The following is a 17,650-nucleotide window of genomic DNA, read 5'->3' as shown; positions in this document are numbered from 1 at the left end:
TGTGGAGACATTCACCTGATATTTTGAGAAGCATAGAAGAAAAATTAGCTGTCAAGGACCAAATGGCTAACAGCACTAAGAAGAAATACTTCCCTTCTCCCACCATGCCATTCTACAACCTTTCTTTACATTATACACCATAGCAGAATTAAGGTACAATCTGTGGTGTAAAATAAACCACCAAACGGGAAGATGAACAGGATCAAAAAGGAAAAGAGACTGCTTGCTGTCCCACCACCTGAATGAAGAAGACCCCATCTCAAGGAAGAAGCAACTTTTCATTTTATCAAATACTAGAGGCCTGATGCACGAAAGTCGTGCAAGGGTAGGCCTTCCTTCCTTTGGCTGCCGGCACCGGCTTCCCCCTGGCACCCAGGAACTGGGCTTCCCTCGCAGCCATGGCTTCGTCTGTAAGGTCATCTGGAAGGACGTTGCTCTAATTAGCATATTATGCTTTTATTATTATAGATTCTTACTACCTCAACTCAAAGCATTTTTTAAAAATTCCCTTCCCCATATTTGAAGAAAAACGTTTTAAAAAACTGCAAACTAGAAACAAGATTAGAATATCTGGTTTATTGGGAAAAATTCATAATAAAAACTGTAATTGCTTATCCTGCAATTTACAAAATAATAATAATTCGATATATCAAATGAATTGGTTTTTGTTATGTAAATACAAATGGTAAAAAAAATAATAACCCATGTGATATATCATATATTTCCCATTCAGAGATCTCATATCCCTGAATTCTCCTGTTGCATGCTTTATACCAGATATTTTAAATCAGCTTACCAAAAAAAGACCAGGTTTTTTACTATATTTAAGTTTTTACTTACAGTTACAATCTATCAGAAGCTGTGTCTATATGAGTAGAGCCTGCTCAACTGAGATGAGAAATTCAAGTCATTTCTTCTCCCAAGGTTGTTTTAATGTTTCTTTTGTGATAGGAATGGCCTTCCTAATGCTTTGCTGCACAACCTGATCATGCCTGTCAGTCACAGTGACTTAGACCCAGCCCATCTTTCAACGCAATCTACTCTGATCTTTAACATATAGACACAAAACAGAACAGATTAGCATATCATTTTCCCACACCCCACCCCTACAAACCATTTTTAAAGAGAAAATTTCATCTTAGCATTTCCTTGCATAGAAGACCTTACTACTGCAACAGGTTTTGGTCATGAAAGAATACTTTCCTAAATGACATATCAAGTTAATGTGAAGCTTAGCAAAAGACCTATTACTCAGGATGTGAATTAGAAATTCTCACAAATGATATGCATTTAGGAAACTCTTTTGCCTTCCTTAACTAGCCAAAGGCTGGAAAAATATTTATTTTTTTACATTTCTTTTAGAATATTTGGTCCCTGACAATTTTTTACTAATATTTCCCTCTTCTTTTCCCTTAATAGATCTAGTTTAATCCGGGACAGACAGACACTTGATCAGATTACTTAAATCTTTTAAGTCTTCTTATTTTTACCTTATAAAATGGTAAGTTTCATATTCATATTCTTTTACAAATGCAGTATAAATTATATGGACAGATATTAAGAAAATATTGGCATATTACAGGTAATTCGTTAAAAGAAGTAAGTTTTGTTTCACTCTATAAAATATATATAAAAGACGAATATGAAACTATAACACCATTTAAGAAGTAGTTTCTCGAAAATTGTTTCAGCGCTTTGACTAGTCTAACGATATGAACAGTGCCCTTCTCCCCTCCCTGCCAAATAGGTTCAAAGTATTCTGGGGAAAACAGTTTCTTCTTCTGGAATCCATCCTGGCAGCAGGAATCCGTCCCCACCTTAGGCGGAGGAGTAGAAGTACCGGGGCTTGGCATTGCCCAGGAGGTCGTCTTCGTAGTTGGGGAGGCAGCAGAAGAAGAAGGAACAGCCAATCAGGATAATCGTGGCCGCCCACCCGAAGCCGTAGGCCCAGTTATAGATGTAATTGACAGCGGGGTTGAGATGAAGGGTGAAGGTCTGGGTGTACTTGACGGGGTAAATTACCAGGGAGATGATCTGGAACACAGCTAAAGGAAAGGAAAAAAAATCCCAAAGTGTGAATGCATGCATGCACGAATGAATGAATGAATTGCAACAATAGATTAAATCCCTCTCTCAATGTTTTTGCCTTTAAATAAGTATTAAATCCACCTAAATAATGCTAATGGAATGGGCTAGGGCTGTGGTCGGCAAACTGCGGCTCTTTGGCCCCTTGAGTGTGGCTCTTCCTAAGCCTTAGGAGTAGCCTAATTAAGTTAATAACAATGTACCTATCTATATAGTTTAAGTTTAAAAAATTTGGCTCTCAAAAGAAATTTCAATTGTACTGTTGATATTTGGCTCTGTTGACTAATGAGTTTGCCAACCACTGTAGGGTATCTAGTTAATCGTGAGCCAAAAAAGATTTTTAAATATTGTGTGTCTGAGAGAGCTGGCATTGAGCAGAATCCTGAATATAAGAAATATGGACAGGAGACAACTAGAGAATCACTCTACAGTCTAGGAGGTACAAGTATTATATACTGAAGCAAAAAGCCAAAACTGTGGCATATAATAGAAAGCAGGATGGTAATGAAGAGTATTTTTATCACCTTTGTATTTCCTGTGCCAAAGACATAGTTAATATTTTCACTGTTAGCAAAAATAATGTATATATACACATACACAGACGTGCATGCACACACACACATCTATTACTCCATTCAAAATACACCATTGGAATAGTCCTTCAATAAATGAATGCCTAAATGAAATGACGAACCAATGATGCAAATGATCAATGCAGAGAATCACCAGAAAAGGAAGTGAGGATCTAAAGAATAAATGAGAGATGGAGGGCGAAGAGCTTTTCAGGCTCAGGGAGCAGAAATGAAAGATGGGCTTTGGTGAAGTGTAAGAGAGGAAATAAAGAAATGTGTCGATTTCTAATCTTTTCGGCATAAGAGTCACATTATTACAATCATTAGTAATCATATTAACATTTTAAGCAACTCAAAAGTAAAAAGAACATAACCTTCTTTTATAGTTTTTTCAGTGAATATGCATACTTCTATAATGAGTATATCCATTCTGTGCTATGTTCTGCATTTTATTGACTTAATATTTCATATGTACATTGCCATGTCAAAGGTAGGAGCAGATTTTAGTTCTGTTTGAGTATTTAGAAAAACAATTTGAACTGCAAAAAGCCAAATAGAAGCAGAGGTAGGATTTGACAAGGTTCCTCATATCTTTTGTGATTCCAAGTAATTTCTGATTTTAATATTATTCCAAAAGCAAACTTTCAAGCATGAGGAACACTGGAGTAAACTTTATCTTTAACCAAGAGGAATTTTTAAATGTACAAGCGAGGGCAGAGCCTGCATGGGCCAGTTCCCTGAGGCCACCCCCTGCCTCTCAGCCAGGGCCGTTTGTCCGGCCCTAGGCTCTGTGGGAACCCAGCACAAAGTGGTCTCCCTCTGGGCTCATGCTCGATCTCATGGACCCCTTTAGTCACAAGGCTTCTGACCTGTGTCCAAGGCCTTCTGCTCACTCTGTCTGTACTCCACGTCTGTAGCTGGATTTCTGCTTTGCTCCCAGGAGCCCAAGTTATCTTGAGACATGACCTGTGGCCTCACTTTGCCATCATCAGCTCCTTCTCCTTTCCCCTCCTCAGGAAATCCAGTTTTGCATCTAAATCCATTCTGTGGCTGGGGTCCTGCCCCTCTGACAGACTTCCCTAGGGCCAGGTGCCTTCCTAAAATTTCATATTATTCTTGCTCCCAGAGTCCTAGTTGTTATATTCCATGAATAAATGTTTACTCTGAGCCCCACCCACCTGCATAACTAAATTTCTGGTTCCCCAGCACCGGCGATGAGGCAATTACAGGGCTGGCCTCTTCCAGGTCCCCCATCCCACTACAGAAAACCCTTTCACGACCCTCCACATCATAAGACCACAAAACTCCTTCAATAAGTAAAATGGCGGTTATGCCCCCCAGCATGGGGCTCCCCGAAGGCTGGCACTGGGCCCACTGCGGAGACACTGCCCCTACAGAGCTGACTCAGCCCCAGTCCCTCAGGGTAGGGGTGCCACTGGACATGGCATCACCTACAAGAGATGGTATACAGTAGGGGTGGGGAATGTCCAGCCTGAGGGCCTTTAAGGCCCGCAAAATCCTTTGGTCTGGCCCTGCGAAGGCATTAGGGGTGAGTTAATTAAATGTATGACCAAATACAGCAGGCTAATTTTTAAATTGATAGTTTTGTATGGCCCATGAATGATGTTATACATATCCAAATGGCCCTTGGCATAAAATAGGTTCCCCACCCCTGGTATACAGAATGACAACCTTCCTCATTTGGAAGGGGAGCAAAGAGTACCAGGTGAGACACAGGAGGAAAGGGCTCTAGATCTTCTGTTTCTTGTTGTTCATCCTCACCCAAGGATACTTTTCCACTGATTTTTAGAGAGAGTGGAAAGGAGGGGGAGAGACAGAGTGAGAGAGAGAAACATCAATGTTAAAGAGACACACCGATTGGTTGCCAACAGCTCTAGATCTTAAAATACATCTCTCCTCCGTGAATTCTGCCCTTGGTGACACACTTTCTGAGAACAGGTCAGGAAGTGCAATTGTCAGGGATGTTCTTTGGGGACCGGGCACTCCTACACTGATGTCCAGGGAAGGTGGAATGAAGAATCGCTGACACACAGACTTACCCGCCAGGGCCAGGAGGCCTCCGATCACTCTCAGGAAGACGAGCATTTGGGGTCCGCAGAGGGCAAAGAAGGAGAGGATGAAGCAGATGACCAGGATGATGAAGCCACAGAAGAGCGTGGCAGCGGCTGCCCTTCCCCATGCTGCGAGCGAAAGGAAACGGTGATCAATAAGACAGATGTGCCAAATTCAACAACCACGTATCAAAGTATGGGTAGCAGTGTTTTTTCTTTCTACTAATGACATTTGGATGGAAGAACAGTTTTTCTTTTGACAAGACTCAAGCATCTCCATGTCTCGGGGGGAATTAGGCAATCCATATGTAGGACACTAATATACTGATACGCACTAATGCCTCATCCCCTCGGTTTTAGGACAAGGGTTTCTATCTCTGAGATGAAAGTTAAATTTCATTAAATTATTTCTTGTTTAATAAACTGGCCATATAAACTAGTAGATTTAAAAGGTTCACTCAAGTTCTAACACAACACGATCATAATAAACAAAATTTTGGGTATTGAACAATCCAAAGTACCATGTCTTTAGGAAATGTTCCCAACACCTCTAAAAGGATCTTTGTTTCATATCAATACTTGGTTCCGTGCAAAAATAATCTTTAAAAACATAAACTTATGAGTAGGCAGAGATGTGAACTAAAACAATTTAATTGTAAAGTAGCTGTGATTTTTTTTTTTTTTTAAATAACACGGTTAAGCACAGTCTTCCTAGACTTTTACCTAAGTTTTAACTCTGGGGTATTCAGAACTTATTGCACAAGAGTTCTTAACCATCGATATTGGCCCTAAAATGAGCTCTGAGTTTGAAAATCTGCAGGGGCTCCTCCAGCCCTGTGTCATGCTACCCTCCCCGCCTGTGGAAGTGGAGAGCCATGAGCCCAGGCTCGTGATTCCAGCCAGTATTCTTACTGTTCAACCTGCTCTGGTTTTTAAGATTTCTTCACACACAACCTTCTCTCTAGAGGTAATAACTAACACTTTGGAAGTAATTGCTCTGTGCCAGGCACTGGGTTAGGAACTGGACATATTTAGCTCACTGAATCCTCACAATAACTTTTTAGGGTTCATACTGATATAATTTCTTTAGAAATGAAGCTATATACGTACTAAGGCTTTGAGAGTTCAAATAGCCTGCTAAAGCCACACAGCCAGTAAGTGATGTAGGCAGAGTTTGATTTAGAGCCTGCCTGAATCCAAAACATAATGTTTTTTAAGGCTATAATTTATATACCATAAAAGTCACCCTTTTCAAGTATACAATTCAGTAGTTTTTATATTCACAGGGTTGTGCAACCATCACCACTTACAATTCCAACATTTTTATCACCCCAAAAAGAAATTCCATGTCCTTCCATTCCCCCTTCCTCCAGCTCTGGCAACCACTAATCTACTTTCTGTCTCTATAAATTTGCCTATTCTGGACATTTCAGATAAATGGAATCGTACACTACGCAGCTGTTTTGACTGCCTTCTCTCATTTAGCATAATGTATTCAAGGTGCATCTATGTTGTAGCACGCATCAGTGCTTCATTCCTTTTTATAGCCAAAATATTCTATTGCATCGATATCCCACAGGTTGGTTATCCATTCATTCATTAATGGATGAACATGCATTCTTAACCAATTACTCTTTGTGGCATTTGAAAAGGAGAGTCGTGTGCTCCTCTGCCCTGGTATTACTCCAACTGCAGTACAGCTCAGCTGACAAATTCATCTTCACTTAATTCTAGGTCATTTGACTGGTCAAAGTTAAAGATATGGGTGGGATAGCAGAAAGAGCAAGGGCTTTGGAGGCAGAACTGGGTCTCATTTATACACTGCCTCTGCCACCTATAAGCCACTGTCAATCTGTGCATCTGCTGCCCAACGCTAAAAATACCTTCTTTCAAGATTACTGTAAGGATGAGAGCGTGTGTGTGAAAAGTCACATAGCTCAAAAAGTTCCTCCTGTATTTCTATGATGTTTCTCCAGGAACTCAAGTTTTCATTTTATTCTACATTCGCAAGGTTCCGCACTGTCACATAAAGGCTGTTCCTCAGTCCCCCACTGCATTTTCATATCTCCATCTGTTACAGACAAACTCGAGCTAAGTTCCCCTGTTCCCTTGAGCAGCCTGCCCACCCTCCCCCCTCCCCCTCCGTGTCCTCCAGATCTTCCTCTGCATTCATGAATGACTGGGACCCAGGTAATGAAGGAGAAGACACATTTTTATATGCTCAAATACCATGTGTTTACACAAACTACCCCTTAGCAGCAGTGGTCTAGATGGGCCTGAGAGGGTACATGAGTGGGCCTAGTTTTATCTGTACAATTTTTATTCCCTCCAAGTCTCCTTCCTCTTCCTGTGAGATCAATGAGATATTTTAGGGGCAAAGTAAAATAGACATGTTTTCTTTTAAAATAGAAATGAATAAAGTAAAAAAATGGAATTGAGTAAGTCTCTTTTCTCACTTTTGCTTTGTTCTTCAAGCAAGGTAACTTTCAATAGAAGAGGAGCCGCGCTTTGAGAAGAGCATTCATTAATCAGGTCATCTCAAAGTCTAGCCCACACACCACTGAGTCAAAATCATCAGGGGAGCTTATCAGAAATACAGATTCCTGTGCCTCCCTCCAGAAATACTGAATCAGAGCTTGAGGCGTAGGGCCCAGGAATCTGCATGTAATCTGTGAACATAAGTATAAACACAGAGCATTTTAAGAACGTTTCCTATGCTATGTTAAATCAACTCAGTTAATCTCTTGCTTATTTACAATGCTGAATCATCAAAATGGAGAATTAAGGACACTCTGTTTTGACAAAGGCTTCCTTGGAAGTAGACCTGTAAAACCTGCTCCGGCAGATGGAAACACCCACAGTGACTCACGTAACTATCATTTAAGACAGAAATCCTGGCATGGTTTTAAAGATTCTATTCTGACTGATGAATGACAAGTAAGACAAACTGCCTTCTCATGTCAATGACTATTTTGTTGTAAAATAATGAGATGGATCCTACCATATCTGAGCAAGGTCCTCCCAGGCCAATAATCTGTCCTAAAAGGGGACCGACTATCATGAAGACTTAGGACATGGCAATTCCTCATGACATATATTTCAAAAACTTGTACACTAAGTACCTTTGGTCTCACTTAATTACCCAGAATGAGCCTCATATCTACAATTACCCAACTCTTTTGGGAAGTATTTACATTTTTATATTGTATCATGGTCTATACCAGTGATGGCGAACCTATGACACGCGTGTCAGAGGTGACACGCGAACTCATTTTTTTGGTTGATTTTTCTTTGTTAAATGGCATTTAAATATATAAAATAAATATCAAAAATATAAGTCTTTGTTTTACTATGGTTGCAAATATCAAAAAATTTCTATATGTGACACGGCACCAGAGTTAAGTTAGGGTTTTTCAAAATGCTGACACGCCGAGCTCAAAAGGTTTGCCATCACTGGTCTATATTAAACCATATTTACCAACCCTAATGGAAAATGTTGACTTTTAAAACTTGTCCTAAAGCTACTTTGTCTATGATTCAACAGCTGGTTCTCAGTTCTTCAAAGCCAGACTGTCCATCTTGACCTATTCTGAAGACATTATTATTTTATGCACTTTAAATTTTATTGCCTTTCCTAATTGTGTGTGTGTGTGTGTGTGTGTGTGTGTGTGTAGGGAGGCAGGACTCTCATTGTCAATTATTATTCTCTGAAATGAGGCCACAAAAGCATACAATACTCCAGGTAAACAGTTTCCCTGTAGGAAAGCTTTTTGTTTATTTGTTTTGTATCCTTAAGGGAAAATACATTTGGTGTTTTATATACATAATCTATTATGTCATAAGTTTATCTTCTAAATACCACTTGGAGAAGTTCACATTATCAAAGAAACCAGCAGCGTTATAAATCCTCTTTTAAATAAGATTCATTTAAGATCCATTTAGATGAAGAATGGCTCATCAAATTTTTCTCTAGCTTGCAAAGATTCAACATTAAATCAACAACATGGAAATAATTCTATGGTCGCTAAAGAAACTCTGAGCTTTTCATAGGAAATGTTTTTGAGCTGTTTGCATGAAAATGAATACTATATCTTTTCCCAGAGATTACATGTGAAAACACAATGTTACAAGGCAAAAGGGACTAGGAAAAGATCAGTAAGGTCAACTGATAAGAGCAAACAAAGTAAAAATAAATACCTTGAATGTCAAGCTAGAAATCATAAATCAAACTGAAGTTTGTGAAAAGAAAAAAATAAACTTTTATTTTAAGACGAGAGCATTACTGATATTTTTAATATTGTTGGTAATATTTTAGAGACTCACTAATTTTTCTCTTAAAGTTAGCATTTCTTTACTGGTTTTCTGCATTATTCAGTAGTTTGACATGTGGACACTACACATTAACCAAAACAGCCTGTAGTCTAGCCCCTTATTCAGTGCCCTGCAGATACCAACCTATTACCCAACTAGAGTAGGTTCCCTTTCCAGAACAAAGGACTCATCTGTTAATAATATCAAAGGCCCCATCTACTGAATCTGAATGTTGTCAGATCTCTTCATGTTGTTTCTATAGTATTCTTTAGATGATATACAGGCACAACTGAAAACTGGATAAAATCGTAATTGAAAAAAATAAAAGATCCTATCTATAAATAAATATAAGCATGGGTGGATGATGTATTCAAAAAGACCGTTGCATGTTCAATGAGGAAGAAATCTGCAGGAATACAGGCCAGTGCTTCTGAAACTTAAAAGTGCTTAGGAATCACCTGGGGATCTGGTTCAAATACAGATTCCAATTCAATAAATGGGACCTGAGTCACTGCATGTCCAGTAACCTCCAGATAATGCTGATACTGCTGTTCTTGACACTCTGAGTAGCAAATATTACAGGACAACACCGAAGAGGCCTCCAAAGAAATCTGCATAGAGAGAAGCAATTTTGCAGGTTTTGGAAGGCAGAGGAGTGGCTTTAAAGGAGGAATGACAGGGTCACCCAGGAGAGTTCCACAGTTGGTGTGAGATTCCTAACATGCTCTGCATTTCTCCTGCAGCAGAGCCAGATGATAACTCCTCACCATGGTGTTTTCACAGAACTATGAGACTTTACCCTTTCATGGTCTTTTAAAGGCAGAATGGTGAAAGCTTCCTACACAGGAAGATGCAAAAACAGGGAATTGTACCCTGAATTCACACAAGATAAACAGCAGCGAATTTAGGATCCACCCTTACATACAAGTCTGTCAGACAGAAGAAGGCCACAAAGTAGAATTTACAGAGAAGCGTGTTTCAGCTCCATGGGTAGAAGATAGTAGAAGAGAAGTGCTTTTAAACAAACAGCATCAAGAGGAGAACTGAATTAAGTTGCTGAACAAAGGGAAGAAGCTCAGATGGGCTGTGGGTGGTGTTGAGAGCGCTGGGAGAAAGCTGGAATAGGTGTATTCTTATTCCCTTCTAATTCTGCTTGTCTAGGAGTCTGTGTCTGTTTACCGAGAGAAGAGAACTCAGGTCACTAACGAGGGATTGAGGTGAATGCTACGTGCGGCAAATGTGGAGTGCACTGGGCTAGATCACTGGTTCCTAGACTTCAAGATTGTAAAATCAATATACATATTTTTTAAACTATGAAAATCAATTGAGAGTGGCCAATTATTTAATTTTGCCATGTAAGGATGTAAACACATGCCCGCAAAGAGTAATCTATCTACTAACACCCAATTTCATAAAATAAGAACGTTTTTAATATTTCACCTTGCCCCCACCAAAAGCCACAAGAGCATCATCTCAAAATGCAGTCCCTTAAATTGAATTTAGCCTAATGTAAACCTATTAACTTCATATTTTTCTCATTTCCTGTACATTTAAGAACCATAGGGCCCTAGCTGGTTTGGCTCAGTGGATAGAGCGTCGGCCTGCAGACTGAAGGGTCCCAGGTTCGATTCTGGTTAAGGGCACATGCCCAGGTTTCGGGCTTGATCCCCTGTAGGGGACGTGCAGGAGGCAGCCAATCAATGATTCTCTCTCATCATTGATGTTTCTATCGCTCTCTCCCTCTCCCTTCCTCTCTGAAATCAATAAAGATATATTTAAAAAAAAAAAAAGAACCATAGGGCTAAATGATCTAAAAATGTTTCAGATAATACTCTGATTCTTTGACTTATCCAAGAATGATGTCATGTTAAAAAAAACAAAAACAAAAACACACACACAACAAAATAAAAACATTCAGTGCGTTCTGTGGTATCAAAGGGCACCTTTGTAAAAATGAGGCTCTGCACTTCTTTCTGCCCAGACAAGGCAGATGCTCTTCAACACCGACTCCCCACTTTCATTCTTGGTGCACACATTCCTCTCTATTCTTCTCCGCCCTGACAAGCTGGAGCTTGCTTAAGATTTGAATCTACACCACTGATGCTTAAAATATTCTCCTGAGGTATTTTATTTATACATGAAATAAGAATGATCATTTCAATATTTAAATCTAGATATTTTTTTCCAGTTTTGAGAAATATAAACCATGAGTTTTTAAAAATTCAAACAAGTATCTGTAAAGCTGGGTATTTATTTAGTTGTTACTATCATGAAAAGAACATACTCAGCATGTAATTTGGTTCATTTATAGGAAAAATGAGGTAATATGGTAATCTGAAATTCTTAAGAAACTATTAATAATGGAAAAGAATATAATATTCTGCTTTTTATGTAATATTACAGAACTACATACCTCTCTATTTAAAAAGTCTGTATTATTTAGTATTAATGCCAATACTTGCCAAGAATAACCTGTCTTTAATACCAAAATTAATGTATTAATATTATGGACCTGGCCGGGTTAGCTCAGTTGGTTAGAGCATTGTTCCGATACACCAAGGTTGTCGGTTTGATTCTCGGTCAAGGGCACATATAAGAATCAACCAATGAATGCATAAATAAGTGGAACAACAAATCAATGTTTCTCTTTCTCTCAAATCAATATATAAAAATTTAAAAATAAACATTATGAATATCAATAAGAAATGGTGAAGCACTTTGTAATAAAAAGGTAAACTTATTAGTTTCAGTGGTAAATCACAATGTTTATTTTCTAGTACATATCAAGTTTTGTTTTTTTTAAAAAAATGGATGTACCTACTCAATTCTTTATATTGAGATATCATTTTAATTAGAGCCATCCACCTTAGTCCTTATGTGTTTATTCATATGTGGGAGTGTGTGTAAACTGCTTACTACATTTTAGATAAAGTAGTATAAACATACTATGTTCAGCAAGACCTTATTAAGGCTCTCTGAAAACCTCCAGGGTTCAGAGATGCCTAAATCATCGCCCTACAATGTAGGCACAAGGGCTGCACCTGTGGGGCAAAACTAACGAACAGTCCTTGCCAGGAAGTGGAGCAGAAGTATAATAAACACTCCCACTCATCCTTGACTACAACAGCCCTAAACGGACCTCTCCTGGTGAATTCATATCTATTTTCTCCTTCCCACAGTCACCTAATCTATAGTAATAGATTTAAGACTCACTTGGGAAACTGAACTGTATGCATGCATATAAGCCCAACCAATGGACACAGACAACAGGGGGGTGAGGGCATGAGTGTGTGTGTGTGTTGGGGGGGGGGGTTATGGGGAGAATGAGGTCACATATGTAATACCTTAATCCATAAAGAAATTAAAGATTGAAAAAAAAAGAGTTAATGCTTTAGACTTCTGTCTAATTAAAAAAATTAAACCGAGAAACAAAGCCTGCTTACTCCCTTCCAAATACAAAGCCGTCTATCAACCTGAGGCTGAAAGCGCCACACCCTAGGAAAGTGAGCTCAACCTGCAAGTTCAGAAAAAAAGGAAGGAGACCTGACTTGGGGTGAGCACACAACATGCAGATGAGGTACTATAGAAATGTACACCTGAAACCTATATAATTTTATTAACTAATGTCACCCAATAAATTCAATAAAAAAGTGTGCAATTCAATTTAAAGAAGAGAAAAACTGGATTGTGTGTGTTTCTCAGGAGGGCTGTGATCACAGGCAAAGCCTTGCAGGTCAGGTCCCGTCCCAGCAATAGTGCTGATGGGGTTCTGCCAGCACCCCAACCCGCACAGGGCACTGACTTCTATTTCATGTGTACAGTATTGCTGAGTATTCTTGGGGTCTATATTAGTCTTTGGAGTGATTATCATAGTCTGGTTAAAAAACACACCTATTTAAGCAGACCTATTAAATCCCCTACAAGCTACTAAATTCGAATGCATTTTAAGATACAGATATATTATCTCAAAGAAATAAATTCTCTATATATTAGACACACACTCTCTCTCTATATATATGTGTGTGTGTGTCTATATATATGTATGTGTGTTAACTCGGTAAAAACCTAACAGACTTTCAATAATACAACAATGCTGTTTCAATAATTCAATAATGCTGTTTGTGTTTTAAGAAAAGAAAAACACACTTTAAGAAAAGCAGGAATTCCCTTCAGTCTTTACCTTTTATGACCTGCCAATGAGAACCATGCCTCCTTTGGAGAAGAGAAAAGGTCACGGTGGGAACTTGAAAACAATTCCACAGTCCGTAAGAATCAGCACCAAGCCCCTGAGAGAGGGCCCAGAAACAAGCTCTGGGCCATTTGAGGGTTGGAGGGGAGGAGGGGGCCGGTCAAGTCTCTAGTCCCAGAAGGAAATGAAAAAAGGTAGGTGGCCTTTCTCTTTCTCGGTTTAAAACTATTAAACCTGGCTGGTAAGGTCCCAGTGAGTAATATTTGGCTTTAAACTTCTGATTTTGTTCCTACTTAAACCTGGCTGTTCTTCACATCTACCAGTTAGCAGGGGTAGCATCAGACAAAACCAGGCTCCTCTGGGGTCTGTTCTATCAACATGTTAAGCACAGAGGCTTCCTCCATGCAGGAAAAATGAAATACTCCGTCTTCAATATACAGTGTCCCCAAAAATGTATACACGCTTTATCAGCCAATAGCTCCATTTTAAAATGAAATGTATTTTAATAAACACTGCCTTTGTGATTATTCAAAGTGTGTGTATACATTTTTAGGGGGACACTCTATATGTGTTAACTGCTTCATTTCGCTGGTGTGGAAGATGTGTTTGCTTTTTCGATTTAAAATCACATTCAAATAAAGTTTTCTAAACAGCAAGGCAGTGCTTAAAGCAAAAAAACACCACTACCCGCCCCCCCAAGACAAAAACTAGCCTGAAGCATTGAATATTAGTACAGTATCGCCTGAAGTCGTAACAGCTGAAATTTTCACCAAGAGAGCTTTTATGCCAACATTAGGGAAGGCCGGTATTTAAAATACATATATTTTAATCATAAGAACCATAGGAGAAGGCGGGATGGGAAGAAATTTCAGTAGGTATCAAAAAATATATACTTTATTGTATTTACTCATCGAGCCTTTTCAAATGATTGAAATCATCTTTGGCACGGAACCGACAAACCCTACGAAGAAGCTCTGTTTGAACTGGATCATTTTCTTCCAGTGTTGAGCCTGGCTTGGGCCACTCAAAGCCGCTACTATGATTTGTTCAGATCGGAGGCATGAAGCTAAAGCTAAACTCTGAACAGATTTATTTTTTTTAAGTCACCCATTATTCCTAACCCTGTTCAGTCCCTTCCCAAAGGGCGGCTTGCGAAGGCCGGGCACTCCCACTGCGCCGGCGCACACCCGGCCGCGACCCGGAGGACTTCCCGGAGGCGGCGGCCGGCGGCACTCACCGTATTCCATGAGGCTCTGGCAGCCATCCGCCTCGGACCCGCTGCCGCCGCCCTCGTGGAAGCATCGCCACCACAGCGAGGACGTCTGGATGTGGTCGCTCGACTGCAGCCAGCCGCGGCCGGCCAGCGCGATGATGTCAAAGGCGATGGCGCTGAGCAGGAGCAGGGGCAGGATCCACCTGCAGCGCTCGCAGGCCAGGCCGCAGCGCAGCATCTCGACGGCGGGGCGCGAAGGAGAGGGGCGCGCGGGGCTCGGGAGCGGCGGAGAGTGGCCCGCGAGCGCCGGCCGAGGGACAAAAGGGACGAGGCGGCGCCCGGCCCCACCCAGATTCCGGTGACTCAGAGGGCCGCCCTGACCTGTCGGGCGGGCGGGACGCACCGGGAGAGGCGGGGCGGGCTCAGGTTACACCCGGGCGGCTGCGCTTTCCCCGCCCGCCCGGGGCGGACCTGGGAGGGGCCGGCCCGGGGACCTCAGGCCACTGCCTGCTGCAACCGGGCGCGCCCCTGGCCTTCCCCGCGACCTTCTTTTCCTCTTACAGGATCCCCTCACTGTAAATGTTTTTTTTTTTTAATATATATTTTTATTGATTTCAGAGAGGAAGGAAGAGGGAGAGAGAGATAGAAACATCCATGATGAGAGAGAAGCATGGATCGGCTGCCTCCTGCAAGTCCCACACTGGGGATCGAGCCCACAACCCGGGCATGTGCCCCGGAATCGAACCTGCCGACGCTCTATCCACTGAGCCAAACCGGCTAGGGCAAATGTTTGTGTTTTTTATTCTCCACGTGTGCCCGTTTCAAACTGCACAGCACTAGCTAAATATTTAAGCCCTGACGTCGGGCAATGGTCTGATTTTCAACCATGCCATCTTAAGTCGCAGGCAGCTTGAGATGGGTGTTGGAGTTGTACCGTGAATGCGTGCTAGCGAACCCCGGAGCGGGCCGGGCACTGCCTCCTGGGCTCACCTTTGTACCTCGGACTCTCGTCTGTTTACAGGCCCGCCTTTCCCACTGGGCTGCCAGCTCTGCGACAGCCAGGCCACGCTTTCCTTGTCTGTGTGTCCCTGGTGTCTGGCCCTGTGTCTGGCTCTTCAGGGAGCTCAATTGACATTTGATGCGTGAACACACTGAATTTAACATATGTGCACTTCCATCTCAGAAGCGCTTCATCTGGCTTCTTGTCCTGTTTGCCTCAGTCCCCTCCCTACCACAAATCTCTACCTATTCAAACCCCACTCTATCTACTCTTTTTCATTTACTATTGAAGTTTCTCCAGAAAAAAACCATATGCCAATAGGCATTCAGAACCTAAAATGCCACCTCAGTGTCCTAGCTCTGCTTCTGTCACCACACGACTCCTCAGGTGTGGCAGGGAGGGTGGGTGGCAGCTGGGCGTGGCTCTGAAGGAGAAGCGAGTTCCGGGTGTTGGGCAAATCATGAAAAACATCCAATGAGGGTCACATCTTACCTTGAACCTCCAAAGATTTCTTCTGAATCCCTTACTTTTTCTATTAATTTAATAGAAAAGAAATGGGAAATACATGGCGATGTTTAAAACTGAGTCCTCTGTACTTCAGTTTGGTGTTCTCAATAGACACAACACTCTTATCTAACTCAGTTCTCTGGTAACTTTTTAGGACAAATGGGAAAAAAGCACTGAGAAAGTATCTGAAACCACAAGAAATCATTTCCCCAGCCTTCATTTATACAAACCAAGTTCACATATTTTCATTAGAGGCAAATATTTTCACTTTCAAAGAATAGCACAAGGGGTATTTTGGCGAGAATTAACCGTTTACAGTGGAGATTGTGTAAGGAAAATATGCTCTTAGGGCAGCGGTTCTCAACCTGTGGGTCGCGACCCTTTGGGGGTCAAATGACCCTTTCACAGGGGTTGCCTAAGACCATCAGAAAACACATATTAAATATATAATTACATATTGTTTTTGTGATTAATCACTATGCTTTAATTATGTTCAATTTGTAACAATGAAAATACATCCTGCATATCAGATATTTACATTATGATTCATAACAGTAGCAAAATTACAGTTATGAAGTAGCAAGGAAAATAATTTTATGGTTGGAGGTCCCCACAACATGAGGAACTGTATTAAAGGGTCGTGGCATTAGGAAGGTTGAGAACCACTGTCTTCAGGGTTTTCAAAAGTAATGAAAATATTTGTTTAATTAGCTGTCTATAATACAGTTGTGAGATATATCATATTCTTTTTTAAAAAATATGTTGATATTGATTTCAGAGAGAGGAAGGGAGAGGGAGAGAGATAGAAACATCAATGATGAGAGAGAATCATCCATCGGCTGCCTCCTGCATGCCCCCCTCTACTGAGGATCAAGCCTGCAACCCGGGCATGTACGCTGGCTGGGAAGCAAACCGTGACCAGTGAACCACACTGGCCAGGCAAGACAAATCATATTCTTACAAAACAAATAGAATACTGACTATGAGAACAGTGGTTTCAAACAAAAAGAAAGTTTCATTGGTATCTTAATATCTCTGAATAATTTTGGACTAGATATAACTTTCTGTTATTTCAGTGAATATGAGGAAAAGAGCTCATTAATGCCGAGGTGAAAACAAGAAAAGTATTTAGAACTTCTGGAAGAGACTAAACCAACCATGCTTACTGGTAGGTTCCAACAGTAATGTACATAACACAGGACTCACATACTGTAGAACCAGAGAGCTCAAGTTCTGATTATTTCTCATACAAGCTGTGTGACACTGGTCCACTTAATTTGTTTGTGCCTCAGTTTCCTCATCTGTAAAATGGATAGTGCTCACCCCATAGTGTTGTAATGAGTATTAAAAGAACTAATACATATGTGTAACCTGCTCAGGATAATGCCTGTACATAGTAAACCAAACATAAGGGCTGATGATGATGACAATTTTCACATAGGTTTCTCACTTTAATAAGATCAGAAGGGGGCCTTTTCATGTTTTTGAGGAGCAAATTCTATATATGAATACCAACTGTAAGTCATTAAGTTACTAGTATCTTAGACAATGCAAGCATTCATCCTAGCCATATTCCTGGAATGATGGATATGGTAGAAAGAAGACAGTTAAATAGCTCCCCCTGCTGGATAACGTAGGGATTGCTCAGCACTTGATAATGTAAATTATATCTGCAAAAAGTTTTTATTTCAATAAATTTTG

General features: G+C 40.7%; 1 protein-coding gene across 1 annotated transcript; it reads right to left on the bottom strand.

Moving 5' to 3' along the window:
- Positions 1 to 557: 557 nt before the first annotated feature.
- PERP (PERP, TP53 apoptosis effector) lies at positions 558 to 14,764 on the bottom strand. The gene is made up of 3 exons (XM_006084421.3): positions 14,467 to 14,764; positions 4,718 to 4,858; positions 558 to 2,045 (listed from the first exon to the last, which is right to left on the bottom strand). Exons 1-3 carry the CDS (start codon positions 14,678 to 14,680, stop codon positions 1,819 to 1,821), a joined length of 582 nt encoding a protein of 193 aa, XP_006084483.1. The 5' UTR covers positions 14,681 to 14,764; the 3' UTR covers positions 558 to 1,818.
- Between the last annotated feature and the right edge of the window lie 2,886 nt (positions 14,765 to 17,650).

Source organism: Myotis lucifugus, unplaced genomic scaffold (assembly GCF_000147115.1).
Source record: "Myotis lucifugus unplaced genomic scaffold, Myoluc2.0 scaffold_11, whole genome shotgun sequence".
In the NCBI taxonomy this organism is placed as follows: domain Eukaryota; kingdom Metazoa; phylum Chordata; class Mammalia; order Chiroptera; family Vespertilionidae; genus Myotis; species Myotis lucifugus.
Note: the sequence above shows the minus strand (reverse complement) of the source record. Positions and strands in the feature narration are given on the sequence as shown.

Excerpts from the sequence above, each read along its gene's own strand:
- PERP (XM_006084421.3), bottom strand. The coding sequence starts at position 14,680 with ATGCTGCGCTGCGGCCTGGCCTGCGAGCGCTGCAGGTGGATCCTGCCC. Across the intron at positions 4,859-14,466 it reads CCAGAGCCTCATGGAATACG|CATGGGGAAGGGCAGCCGCT; the intron begins GTGAGTGCCGCC and ends TTTCGCTCGCAG. Across the intron at positions 2,046-4,717 it reads AGGCCTCCTGGCCCTGGCGG|CTGTGTTCCAGATCATCTCC; the intron begins GTAAGTCTGTGT and ends CCTTTCCTTTAG.